The 14,788-nt window shown below is 36.3% G+C and overlaps 1 protein-coding gene across 1 annotated transcript in view; it reads left to right on the top strand.

The window, feature by feature from the left end:
• DNAH14 (dynein axonemal heavy chain 14) overlaps positions 1–14,788 on the top strand; it is a 207,252-nt gene that overhangs the window by 101,318 nt on the left and 91,146 nt on the right. Inside the window, exons 37-43 of the mRNA XM_066252726.1 lie at positions 4–213; positions 1,295–1,388; positions 3,169–3,377; positions 4,530–4,782; positions 6,045–6,129; positions 9,552–9,778; positions 12,705–12,821. Of these exons, the coding sequence (XP_066108823.1) occupies positions 4–213; positions 1,295–1,388; positions 3,169–3,377; positions 4,530–4,782; positions 6,045–6,129; positions 9,552–9,778; positions 12,705–12,821 (1,195 nt within the window). The remainder of the gene's footprint in view (positions 1–3; positions 214–1,294; positions 1,389–3,168; positions 3,378–4,529; positions 4,783–6,044; positions 6,130–9,551; positions 9,779–12,704; positions 12,822–14,788) is intronic.

The following is a 14,788-nucleotide window of genomic DNA, read 5'->3' as shown; positions in this document are numbered from 1 at the left end:
CAGATTTCAGGGAGAAAAGGGAAAGTGGATGTTTGTGTTTTAAATCCAAAGAGTATCACTATTAGTGAACTATATGGAAAACTGAATACTAATACTATGGAATGGACCGATGGGTTATTATCAGCAACAATTCGAAATTTTGTTAATACTACAAAGAGTTCGAAGAAAGATAATGATCTTGAACTAAAGTCAAGAATCTCAGATTTATCTAATGTAAGTTTGGTATGGCATGATTATTTGACTATTGTAGATTATTTCATTATCTAAAGACTGATATTAGTCTGACTGGTGGTGGTGCAGTGAATAAAGTGTCGACCTGAGACGCGGAGGTTCCAGGTTCAGAACCATGAGGTTGCTGGCTTGAGCGCAAGATCATCAGCATGTCCCAAGGTCGCTGGCTTGCCCAAGGGGCCACTGGCTAAGCTGAAGTCTTACAAGTCAAGGCACATATGAGAAGCAATCAGTGAACAACTAAAGTCATGCAACTATGAGTTGATGCATCTCATCTCTCTCACCCCCCCCCCAAATAAATAAATACTGATCTTAAAGCATCATTAAATATTTACTGGTGGATAAGCAAAATTTTAAATTATGATCAATTAAAAAAACGACAAGATATAAAAAAACTAGAAAATACACATTGTTTTAAAATGGTCAGTAAACAATAAAAAAAAGATATTTGCTCTTAAAGGAACACAGAATATATTAACTGATGAGTCTGATATCACCAATATACTATACAAAGTACTGACGTACAAAAATACTTTAATAGAAAAGTGAGGCCCTGGCAGGTGGTTTAGTGGATAAAGCATCATCCCTGGGAGAATGCCTGGACTCCATTCCAAACGTATTCAATCAGAATTGCCAAGGATGAAGTGTTAGAATCTGCAGTTTAAGGACCATGCGGGTAATTCTTATGTAGCCTAAAATTTTAAAGGTCTACCATGAAGGGAAGTCTAGGAAAACTATACCCCAAAATGTTAACTGTGATTTTGTGTAGATAGGGGAAATTAAGAGAATTTTTGCTTCCTTCTTTGTGCTTTGTTTTGTTATTCAAATATTATATGACAAGCATGTGTTATCTTTCTGGGGGAGAAAACTGAAAAGGAAGTTCTAAACGAAAATGACCTGGCATCACAATTCAGTTAATTATACTGTGGTGGTTACGTGTTGGTCTTTTCAGCTACAGCACCTTCTACCTTTTATATTTTGTCACAAAAGAAAGCATGTCGACAGTCCATTTTAGTTGGCAAGTGTGTTCAAATAAAAATGTAAACATTATTGACTATTTTAGGTTTTCCAACTCGATTCCTCTAATATAGCAGATATCAATGATGATATTTTAAAGAAGGAGATGGAGAAAGATGTTAAAATTACAGACAGTGAGAGTAAGTATTGTTATTAAATTTAATAAAGATGATTAACATAAAAGATAAACTGAACTGATCTGAGCTTTGCTTATATTTTGTAAAACATTTTTGATTAGTGATATTTTGTTCTTATACTATTTTTTCTTTGTGTGCTTATTTAAAGTGTGTATAATTTGACCACATGTTTTATATCATTGTTATGTAAATACTAGGGTTTACATAGCCCTTTTAGTTTATACCAAGTCACTGTTACAGGTAGAAATAAATATTGTGTGAGTATCAGTGGTTGCCAAATGAAATAGTGTCGCCACTGAAGTGGTACTCCATACAGTCTGTGCACTCCCAGGCAAGGTCATGCAACCCAAGCAGAGTCATCTAAAATTAATGTATACCCATCATGTGCCACTGTGCTACACGCCGGGGAGACAGAGATGTATATGACAAAGTCCTTGTTCCACAGGAGCTGACAATCTGCAGGACCCCAGCCATTGCTTTCACTGTACCCTGGAAAACCTCCAATCAGCACATCCCACCGTAGGGCATTTACGTTCCAAACTTTGAAAGAGACTTCAGCTGTTGCTTCTACTTTCTTAGAACTTCTAAATTTTTTGTGTATTTCTTTTTGTTATTCAGTTTGGGAGACTGCAGTGATTGGGCATAGTAAGTTTCCTTCGTAGGGTTTTAAGAAAACCCCCAAGGCAGGTATTTCTTTTTTTTTTTTTTTTTTTTTTTTTTTTTTTCATTTTTCTTAAGCTTGGAAACAGGGAGAGACAGTCAGACAGACTCCCGCATGCGCCCGACCGGGATCCACCCGGCACGCCCATCAGGGGCGATGCTCTGCCCTCCAGGGGGCGATGCTCTGCCCATCCTGGGCGTCGCCATGTTGTGACCAGAGCCACTCTAGCGCCTGAGGCAGAGGCCACAGAGCCATCCCCAGCGCCTGGGCCATCTTTGCTCCAATGGAGCCTTGGCTGCGGGAGGCTTGTCTTCTCTCTCTTGGGAAGAGAGAGACAGAGAGGAAAGCGCGGCGGAGGGGTGGAGAAGCAAATGGGCGCTTCTCCTGTGTGCCCTGGCCGGGAATCGAACCCGGGTCCTCCGCACGCTAGGCCGACGCTCTACCGCTGAGCCAACCGGCCAGGGCTAAGGCAGGTATTTCATCCAGAGAAAGCCCATCTCAGCAGTGGTGGCTTCTGGATCCTTCCTCTCCTCCCCTGTTTGGGGATATTTTAATGTCTTTTAAGTGGCTAATGACTCTCTCTCTCCATAGGGATCCATTCATACCTCCCCTATCCTGACCAATGGATTTTCTAAAACTATGGAGCAAAGTGATAGGTCTGGAGAGTGGAAAGAGGAGTACATGGGTTCTCAGTGTGAAATATTAAAATCTATTTGATTCTTTCTTCAAAGGACATCAGTTTCCCTTTCCTACTTCCCAGAGGCAGCATGTCCACAAAATGTTCCTGGGTGGAAGGGTGAAACCCATGCACCACATTATAGAAAAGATAAACTCATGGCTCTTTTTCTTATCCAAATTCTAAGGGCTAATTAAACAATTCAGCTGGCAAAGGCTATTGAAACAAAGTTTCAAGCATTGTTAAGTATATGTTATGAATATTTATTCATATTTAATAGACATTAGAGACTACGTATGAACACATTCCCTCTAGTGTTTTTCAGGATATTGTTTTTCATCTTAATTAGAAAGTACTTTCTTAAATAAAATAGAATATTTGCAAGGTTGCAATGAAAGAAGATTAGGATTATTCTCAGTTACATTAAAAATATTTTTTTTCTCCAGGATTCAATTGGCAGTGGATTGTCTTAGATGGTCCAGTGGATACCTTTTGGGTAGAAAACCTAAACAGTATGCTAGATGACACTAGAACATTGTGCCTAACAAATAGCGAGAGGATAACTTTAACCAATAAAATAAGAGTGATTTTTGAAGTGGATAGCCTCTCTCAGGCCAGTCCTGCTACTGTCAGCCGATGTGCCATGGTCTATATGGTAAGTTTTTGAAATCAGATTTCATAACAAACAAAATGTATTGTTTAGGTAACTAACCGTTATCTACAGAATTTTTAATTAATTTATCTTTCTTCTTTTCCAATGAGTGGAGGGGAGATAGACACCTGCTTGGGCCCCGACCAGGATCCACCCAGCAACCCCTGTCTGGGGCCGATGCTCTGCCCATCTGGGGCCATCCTTGCAACCAGGCTATCATTAGCACCTGAGGCGTAGGCTCCATGGAGCCATTTTCAGCACCCATGGCCAGTGCACTCAAACCAATCGAGCCATGGCTGTGGGAGGGGGAGAGAGAGAGAGCAGGCAGAGGGAGAGAAGGGTGGAAAAGCAGATGGTTGCTTCTCCTGTGTGCCCTAACCAGGAATTGAACCTAGGACTCGAACTTCCACACACTGGGCTGACACTCTACCACTGAGCCAACCAGCCAGGGCTGGTAATCTATAGAATTTTTAATATTCTATTATTACCAACAGAATGACCTCAGTAGTTAAAAGTTTTGTGTCCCCTAGAGGCTTGTAGCCCAGAAATGAATATAAATATAATTACTACTGTTGCTAATACTACTCAGTAATTGCAATGTCAATATTTTCCACAACTATGAGAGTAAGTAGTGCCTTCCATAGACTGGTTAGGCTGCTGGTATGAATTAATATTTTCAACAGAGAAATATTTTCCCTGAAGCCTTGTCACACCCACTCATGACTCTTGGAACTTGTGAAACACATTACCAAAAGAGCATTGAAAAGGTAGAAGACACAACAAAGAATAAATGTTTTCTAGACATGAAATTAATCATTAGCCATTACTAGCTCTATGTTCTAATCTACTTAATTTAATGAATCCAGCTAAGTACAGTGCTGATATTTTGGGTAAGCAATTCCTCTCACTACATATACACACACCTCTCTACACTTAGTCCTCCAAATGCTATTGACTTGTAAAACCACTGTTAAAAAAATCAAAAATATTTCAAGGAAATTCTTGAAGCTTTTTTGATCCTTTTCCCTTTAATGAACAATGATTCTAAACCATATTTGGCAGAGGCAGTGGTGAATTAGAGAGATAGTAAGAAAGTAGGTGGGCACTGTATTTTTATGTTTTTACATAAAATTATCTTGTGCTTTTTATTGTTAGGATCCTGTTGATCTGGGATGGGAGCCTTATGTTAAGTCTTGGCTTTTGAAAACATCTAAAATTATGAGTCAATCAGGAGTGGATTGTCTTCAATTCCTGATTCAACTTAGTGTCAAAAGTGGACTACAGTTTATAAAGAAATACCAGCAATTTCAGCCATTTCCTGTACAGGACATTACAATCGTTAGAACTCTCTGCAGAATTCTGGATGCTTTCTTTGAATTCATGGGTAAACATGGAGGCTTTGGACACTGTAAGTTTTCCTCCCTAAATCATACTAGTGAAAAAGCTAATTATATATTAGCTAGTCAATGCAAATTGTCTATCACCTTTTATTAGACTTAATGAAAGAAAGAAAGGAAGGCCAGGAATTTTTAGTCCACTTGAACCAAATGTAGACGTGTGTGGATCAAGCTAAAAATCATTTATAGAGGAGTGTATTTATTTATATATTTAACTTTGTTTTGTTTTGCGTGAGAGAGATAGTGACAGAGAGAGGGACACATAGGGACAGACAGGAAAGGAGAGAGATGAGAAGCATCAATTCTTCATTGTGGCACCTTAGTTGTTCATTGATTGCTTTCTCATATGTGCTTTGACCAGGGGGCTCTAGCAGAGCAAGTGACCCCGTGCTCAAGCTGGTGAGCCCATGCTCAAGCCAGCAACTTGAGGTTTTGAACCTGGGTGCTCTGTTCCAGGCCAACACTCTATCCACTGCTCCACCACCTGGTCAGGCTATATATTTATTTAAGTTCAAATTTTTAAATATTCTATATGTAATATTTAAATCCTATATATTTATATAAAAGACCATAATGAAATGCACCAACATTGAATGATTATTATCTGTGGATAGCAGAATTATGGGTTGTGGTTATTTTCTTTTTTATAGTTTACCTGTTTTACAAGAATCCTATATTATTTTAACATAGAGAAAACAAACGAAAAGTAAACTAAACACAAGAATGACTAATCATTCTTTGTGTTTCTCTGTGGAAGGTATGACTTGTATAAAAAAAGATCGGTGATAGGAGGGGGACAATTAAAATCTGCCTACAGTGTACCTATTTGATATTTGTTTTGACACATTTCTTATTTGAAAACATACAGGGTCTTTCTTTAATGCTCTACTTTATTAGGACCAATTTATTCATTTTGTAATGTGTACTGTGTTTGGAGATAGTCACTTGATTTTTTTAAAATTTTCATTTTGAAACAATCAAACTTACAAAAAAAAATCACCAGAATAGAATAAAAAAACAAAAGTATGCAGATTATGCTTCAAATAACAAGGATCGATTCAGGCAATTGCAGGTACATTTCTGTGCTCCTCTTTTCTTAGAACATGCCTCCCACTTTGGTCAGGTGAGATAACTCCAAGGTCCCATGTGTAAAACAGAGATGTTCTCCTGTGATGATTCACAAACTAACCAGTGTTAAAAATTAAAGCTCACTAGTGAATCAGCTAAATTTTAACTCTTGTTAATTCTGGAAAAATACTCTTTCATTTTGAAGGTGAAGATTTGAAGAACGTTTCAATTGGTGATAAAAGTCATCCTTATTCGACAGTTTCCATCAGATTCAAGGATGTAGATAAGAGGTCAGTTTCATTCATTCAGCAGGCATGTTTTAATACCTACTAGGTGCCAACCCCTCAAGTACACAAAGAATGACTTTCAATAAGCCAATATTTTTACGACTTCATAACATCAAAATCCACTTAAAGTTATTTTATTCCAGCTTAGATAGTGTCTTATACATCTAATACAAGATAACTAGATTTTTATGATATATGAATAATCTGAATACATTTATCAAGATTCTGTACATACTTGAGAAAGAAATAACATTGATATGAATATATTTTATGAATTGGCTATTTATGAACTGAGAACTATAGAATGAGTTACTAAATATTTTGGAGTTTTGATTTTTTTTCTCATTTAAAAAACTGGAGTACCCAGATAAGGGCCTAATATCCAAAATTTACAAAGAACTCATAAAACTCAACAACAAACAAACAAACAATCCAATAAAAAAATGGGAAGAGGACATGAACAGACACTTCTCCCAGGAAGAAATACAAATGGCCAACAGATATATGAAAAGATGCTCAGCTTCATTAGTTATTAGAGAAATGCAAATCAAAACTACAATGAGATACCACCTCACCCCTGTTAGATTAGCTATTATCAACAAGACGGGTAATAGCAAGTGTTGGAGAGGCTGCGGAGAAAAAGGAACCCTCATACACTGTTGGTGGGAATGTAAAGTAGTACAACCATTATGGAGGAAAGTATGGTGGTTCCTCAAAAAACTGCAAATAGAACTACCTTATGACCCAGCAATCCCTCTACTGGGTATATACCCCAAAACCTCAGAATCATTGATACGTGAAGACACATGTAGCCCCATGTTCATTGCAGCACTGTTCACAGTGGCCAAGACATGGAAACAACCAAAAAGCCCTTCAATAGAAGACTGGATAAAGAAGATGTGGCACATATACACTATGGAATACTACTCAGCCATCATAAGAAATGATGACATCAGATCATTTACAGCAAAATGGTGGGATCTTGATAACATCATATGGAGTGAAATAAGTAAATCAGAAAAAAACAAGAACTACATGATTCCATACATTGGTGGAATATAAAAACGAGACTAAGAGACATGGACAAGAGAGTGGTGGTTACCAGGGGTGGGGGGAGGGAGGACGCAGGAGGGAGGGAGGGAGAGAGTTAGGGGGAGGGGGAGGGGCACAGAGAAAACTAGACAGAGGGTGACGTAGGACAATCTGACTCTGGGTGAGGGGTATGCAACATAATTTAATGACAAGATAACCTAGACATGTTTTCTTTGAATATATGTACCCTGAAATATTAATGTCATCCCATTAACATTAATAAAAATTTATTAAAAAAAATAAAAAAATAAAAAATAAATAAAAAACTGGAGTACCAATGCGATGTGTTAGATATGCAGAATAGTGCCTGGTGCACAGTAAGTGTTCAGTAAATTTTATCTATTGAAATGATTAACTCTACAATTCTTCTGCCATTTTGTAGAACAGGAAAGTCACTATTGATACCTTCCTATATCTCACTATGAGTCCCCAAGATATCCAAGTCACATTTGCTTTTAAATAATAGAACATTCTAAATATGGTTTTACTCCACCTGTCAAGTCTGCCGTCAAATTCATTCACTTGCCTACCTCTTGTGTGTCAGCACTCTAACCCAAATGTTTATTATTCCTTGCCTATACTTGGAGACTATGATATGGTTTCCCTAAATCTTCCAGTCTGTTCTCAACATGACAACTATATATTATTTTGTATTTTTATTCAGTTGCAATTCGCCATAAAAGAATATTTATAAAATATGTGTAAGATAGAAATAACAATACACAAATATCCATATATATACCATTTAGTTACAGAAAAAAAATATATTCGTTTGTCTTTGAAGTCCCCTGTGTACCTAGATTTTATGGAATCCCATAATCTGAGATAACCACTGTCCTGGATTTTGACTTCTAATCTATCACCAAACAGTATATTTTTCAACTTCGCATGTTTTTAAACTTGAATGGAATCACTCTCTCTTCTTCTGTGTTTTGCCTTTTTGTCCAATGTTATGTCCCTATAATTAATTCATTTTCACTGATGACTAGTAGTCCATTGCATAAATGTGTCACAATTTATCTGTTGATAAACATATAGGTTATTTTCAATGTTATTACAAATATACTGTGATTAATATGCTTGTACATGCTTCCTGGTATTTCTATGCAAGAGTTTGATTTTTTTTTTTAAACATAAATTACAATGCTTCTTTTTTATAGTCATTTAATGACTTCCTATTACACTTAAAATGAAGGAAAAATGTCTGGGTTCGGCTTTAAAAGCCCCTTCCTCCACCACCTAACTCACGTCCTAATCTCTCTCACTAGTTATGTATGGGCTTCAATGACGTTAGTGTTTTTTTCTTTTTTGTTCTTCAAACTAGCCATGATCCTTTGACCTCGTGGCCTAGTACATATATTCCTTCTGCCTAAATGATCTTCCTCTTACATTTGGACAAATCTCACTCATTCTTCAGGTGTCAATTTAACTGTTCCTCAAAAAGGACTTCCTGAGTCCTACAATCTAAATGATTTATTTCTACTATATTCTCTGTAGTATGTTAGACTCTTTATTCTTTACACGTCATAGGGGTTATTGTTCTTTTTTTTTTTTTTTTTGGTCCAGGAAGTAAGGGATCATGTTTGTTTTGTTTAGAGTAACTGCTCTGTAGTCAGAATTTAATAAATATTTGCTGTATAAATTATTGCCTATTACTAGAAATTACAAATAGAATTGTACACATGTTATCCATTAATGATTGCCAATAAATTTTAGTTCGGTGATGTACTTTTAGGATTTTTATAATTTGTAAATAATTTTATGAGAATGCTAAATCCTGAAACTATTTTAAATGTCTTCATGTCAAGCCCAAACCTTCTGCTCAGTCCCATCACCCTCAGTCTTTCCCCTACAGAATGTCAGGATCCCAAAGATCAGGGTAACCGGGGTTGACCCAAATTGGAGACCTCCCCAGATTTCCCTTACCTGGCTCCAGCCAGGTTGAACTGAATCAACTCTAAGACTTGGTTAAGAGGAGTACATAGTTAGGACTGTTCACCCTTGTCTTTCTATATAAAATAGAGAATTATCAGTTCCTCTTCCAAAAGATAGATAAACTCACAGTGAATAAATTGACCTAAACTAAAAGTGAATTATATATACTAAATAAATAAAAGTTGACTACAAATCTCTAACACATATGGTGCTTTGAAAATAAAAATTGTAGCAGTATATAATTTACATGACTTACCAAAGGAAAAGTATACATTAGCTTTAAAATTTTTATGTCAATACCTAACTATTATAATTTTTAATAATGCAACTTTGAAATATTGAAATAAATTCCTTTCTAAAATTTTTAACCTTCACCCCTTCACATTTATCTACTCCAGGGCTGAAACTACATGGTTTCTGGAGAAACATCCTGATAAGTTACCAATAATGATTCAAAAGCTTTTTGTATTTGCATTTACTTGGGCATTTGGAGGAACTTTAAAACGAGGAGATGAATACGAAAATGATATATTGTATTCAGGTTTTCAACCAGCTTCTTCTGCAAGAATATCATATGATTTTGACAATCTTGTGCATGAATTATTTGAAAACAACTTGCAAGTAGGTAAGTTCTGGGAAGGAAAAGTCATCATTATGCTTATGTTACAATATAAATTGGAGACTATATGATTGGGCTTAGAAGTACACTCTAACACCCTTTCTCCAATGAAAGAGGCTGAGGAAAATTAGATTCCTGATTCATTTCTGGTTGCTACACGATGATAAATCCTTGAAACTATGAGCTCAGCCAAGCAGAGCTCATCAGTCATGTGGCTGGGTCTGTATTATACATATTGTCATGTAGTCTGAACTTCTGAAGAAAATTATTATTATAGCTTCATAGTTCTTTTTTTTTTTTGAAAAATGCTTTCTAACACTTACAAATAATATTTTCTCAATCTTTTTAAAACTTTAGATCTCTTAAGTAGTTCTGATCAGTGGAATCAATCCCAGTACTTAGAAACATTAGATCTTTCCAAATAGCTGTTACTGATGAAAGGAACTTGGACCAAATAACGTATCAATAAAAAGCAAGATACTGAACAATGAATGTATTTGTTAAATAAAGATGAGAGCTAAAGCCTGACCAGGCAGTGGTGCAGTGGATAGAGCGTCAGACTGGGGTGCAGAGGACCCAGGCTCGAGACCCTGAGGTCTCCAGCTTTGGGACCCTGAGGTCTCCAGCTTGAGTGCGGGCTCATCTGGTTTGAGTAAAGCTCACCAGCTTGGACCCAAGGTCTCTGGCTTGAGCAAGGGGTTGCTCGGTCTCCTGTAGCCCCACGGTCAAGGCACGTATGAGAAAGCAATCAATGAACAACTAAGGTGTTGCAACGAAAAACTAACAATTGATGCTTCTCATCTCTCTTTGTTTCTGTCTATCTGTCCATATCTATCCCTCTCTCTGACTCTCTCTTGTCTCTGTAAAAAAAAAAAAAATGATGAGAGCTAAAAACATTATCAAGAATATAATGCCTACTAGTTTTTCTGATGGAACTTTTAAAGTATCATTTGAGGTTATCTGTAAAAGTTCCATTTAAGAAATCTATATTGCAAAGTTTTTGTCATTTCCTGGGAAATTAATATCAAAGACATTTGGTATTTAAATACAGTGGAATATTGGTCATCCATGAAACAGAAGCAAATCCTGCTATTTGTGACCACATGGATGGATCTTAAGGGCATTATGCTAAGTGAAATAAGGCAGGCTGAGAAAGGCAAATACTATATGATCTCACTTATATGTGGAATCTTAAACAGCCACTTAGAAACAGGGAATACAATGGCGGTTGCCAGGAAATGAGGAGATGTCGGTCAAACAGTACAGACTTCCAATTGTAAGACAAATAAATTCTGAGGATGTAATAATGTGTGTCAGAAAGACTATAAATAACAATAATGTATTGTTTATTTGAAAGTTACTAAGAGAGTAGATCTCAAATGTTCATACACAGAAGAAAGGTAATTATATGAGGGGATGGAGATGTTAACTAACCTTATGGTTATCATTTCACCATAGGGTGTGTATCAGATCATTACCTTGTACACTTTAAACTTATTATTGTCATTTGTGTCTCAATAAAACTGGAAAAATAATTTTTTTAAAATCAGTACTACCAAGTGTTAGCATGGAGGCAGAGTAATGGGAACGTTCATATATTGCTAATTGTAAACTAAAATATGCAGCCACTCTGGAAAGCAGGATGATGGCTTCTAAAAATGTTAAATAGGCACTTACCTTCTGACCCAACATTTCACCTCTAGATATTGATTCCAGAGAAATAAAAACTTATATTCACACTAAAACCGATATACAAATAGTTATGGCAGCATTATTCATATTTGAAAAAATTGTAACAGCTCCAGTATTTTTTAGCGAATAAACAAATTGTAGTACATCTACACAAGGGACTACTACTCAGCAATAAAAAGAAATTAACTATGATGAGTAATGAACAGTCGGGATGAATCTTAAATGCATTATACTAAGTAAAAGAAATCAGCTTTAAAAAGCTAGGTAGGCCTGACCTGTGGTGGCACAGTGGATAAAGCGTCGACCTGGAAATGCTGAGGTCGCCGGTTCGAAACACTGGGCTTGCCTGGTCAAGGCACATATGGGAGTTGATGCTTCCAGCTCGTCCCCCTTCTCTCTCTCTGTTTCTCTCTCCTCTCTAAAAATGAGTAAATAAAATTAAAAAAATAAAAATAAAAAGCTAGGTATTGTGTGATTCAATTTACATGACAATCCAGGAAAAGTAAAATAAAGAACAGATCAGTGGTTGCCAGAGATTAGTGTTGGTAGAAGAGTCTGAATACAAAAGGGGGAGTATGAAGGAATTCTTTAAGGTTTTAGAATAGTTCTGTATCTGTCTAGCCTGGTGGTTACAAAAATACATGCATGTGCTAAAAAAAAAAAACTCATAGAACTATATGCCCCCCAAAAGTGAGTTTTACTGTATGTAAAATTTCATAAATGATTCAAAGGAATATATCAAACATTAACACTTATCTTCATATGGTGAAGCCATGGCTAAATGCTTTTGCTTTGTGTGTACTGTATTTTCCAGAATCTATTAAGAAAATTCATCCCTTTTATAACAGTAAAGCAAGTGTAATTTGCAAATAAGTATCAAAATTCTCTAATGTATTGGTTTGACCACAACCAGTATGTTACTGGCATTTGATAATATCCAACACATGGTAATAAGCAGAACTTCTGAGTAAGATTTCAAAGGATATCAGATCATGATTCACCTTGCTTTCTCGATACAAAAAAAGACAAAAAATTAATAAAACTTTACTTTTATACAATTAAAGATTAGAAGAAAAAACATAGGCTCACTGTATAGCTTTCGATATACCCTGGTGAATGCTTGTTCTGGTTCAACAATCAAGTCTTTCAAATAGAGATCATATTATAAGTGAAACATTGCATAAATGAACCTCATTCCTACTTGGATTTATTTATATACTTTTATTATTTTCCAACATAGGCATTAACCTACCAAATGGCAAACATAGAATCTTTGAGTATTTTGTGGATCTACAGCAATGTGAATTCATACCGTGGTCAGAATTACTTCCTAGTGTTCAGACACTAATTCAAAGAGGTAAGGGTTATTATAGGAATTATACTTTAATTTTTCTAAAATATTGGGAATATTTTTATAAATTAGTTATGTCAGCAACTTTGAGGATTGATATATTCCAAGTTTGTGTAGGAACCAGTTTAGATCCACATGGTGGGACAAAAGTAGGTTCATGGTTGTTCATATGGAAGAGAATATAATTTATAATACAAGAATAAACTGTGTTTTGCATACTCACAACTGTAAGCCTCCATTTGCCCCACCTTGTATGTTTACATGCCTTTAAAAAAAACCTTTAGCTATTACTTTCTGAGAAAGTTAGAATATATTTGATAGAGCCAGTTGTACATTGTAAAACTGTAGTTCATTGAAAGTCTTACTAATGGAAATATTTATTATTTACTCAGCTGTGATTATTGAAAGGAGAAAAGGAAAAGGACCTCTTCTAAAATAAGAAAAAACATATTTAAGAACTACACTGAGGCCCTGGCCAGTTGGGTCAGTGGTAGAGTGTTGGCCTGGTGTGTGGATGTCCCAGGTTCGATTCCTGGTCAGGCACACAGAAACACCCATCTGCTTCTCCACCTCTCCTCCTCTCATTTCTCTCTCTCACTCGCTCTCTCTCTCCCTCTTCCTCTCTCTCCTTCTCCTTCTCTCCCTTTCTCTCCCTCTCCCCTCCCCCTCCTGCAGCCATGGCTCGATTGAAGTGAGTTGGTCCCAGGCTCTAAGAATGGCTTCGTGGCCTCTGCCTCAGGTGCTAAGAAGAGCTCAATTGCTGAGCAACAGAGCAATGCCCCAGATGTGCAAAGCATTGCCTCCTAGTGGGCTTGGTGGGTGGATCCCAGTTGGGGCACATGCAGGAGTCCCTCTCTGCCTCCCCTCCTCTCACTGAATTAAAAAAGGGGGGTCTACACTTGATTGTAAAGGAAACTTTTAGTTAGAACAGAATAATCCTAGTTTGACAGATACCATGGATGCTATATTGTTTTTATTCTCAATCTTCTGCAAAAAAGTGGAAAAAAAGATATAGAAAAATTGTATTTTGAGAGCTTGTTGAAGTTTGAGGCAAGAACTTAATGATCAAGCTTCATGTAGATTTCTTGCAAATATGAGAAATTCAGTATTCAAATTGAATTGAATTGCTTTGAAGTTAGGTTTCACTCATCAAAGAATTTCAAAGTTTGGTTATAAGAATTTTGATAGAAAACACCCAGAGCTATCAGAATCATAAAGCATCCAAAAAGTTCTAACTCTAAATTAACTTCAGTTGGAAATATCATGGTTCTATTATATTTGTCACTGTGAGTATTATTGGGCAATCATATTTATTTAAAACCTACAAATTTCTTTTATCATATGTTAAAGCTAACATTGGGTCATTTTAATCCTTAGCTTTTACCACTATATAAAAATAACAACTGAATATCAGTGCACATAACTCAATATCTTACCTTACCACTGCAAGGGGAAACCGTTGGCATTTTCTACAGTGTGGGAACTAGGTGATGAGGATGAGAGACTGACTGTTCATTGCATACCTTTATGTACTTTGAATTGTGTTCCATGGAAATGTGTTAGGTATTCAATTTTTAATTTAAAAGAGTGAATAAAAGTTGAGGAAATGGGATACAATGTGTTGTATTTACCCCTTTTGAGAGTTTTGGCTGTGTAATGGGGGGTGCTATGAGGAAGCTGGTCAAGGAAGATTTGGTTTAGTTTTGTGTGTGTGTGTTATTTAATATGAAATTGCCAATATTCAGGAGTAGTTTTTACTAATAGAAATGTCAATTGCACGTGGCTCAACCAATAAAAAGATTGGAGAGATTAGCACATATATGCTGTTACAGTGGAAAATTTCAATAAAATGAAAGTCAGGTAATGGGGGCAGGGGGAGAGGGATTATCAAAGAGATGAAATTCTTTATAAAAGGATTTCAGGAGCCTTTGTCAGGAGAGCTACTTACAGAGGCTTTGCATCGCATGTGAGAG

Source organism: Saccopteryx bilineata, chromosome 1 (genome assembly GCF_036850765.1).
Source record: "Saccopteryx bilineata isolate mSacBil1 chromosome 1, mSacBil1_pri_phased_curated, whole genome shotgun sequence".
Classification (NCBI taxonomy): domain Eukaryota; kingdom Metazoa; phylum Chordata; class Mammalia; order Chiroptera; family Emballonuridae; genus Saccopteryx; species Saccopteryx bilineata.
This window is presented reverse-complemented; position numbering and strand designations above follow the sequence as displayed.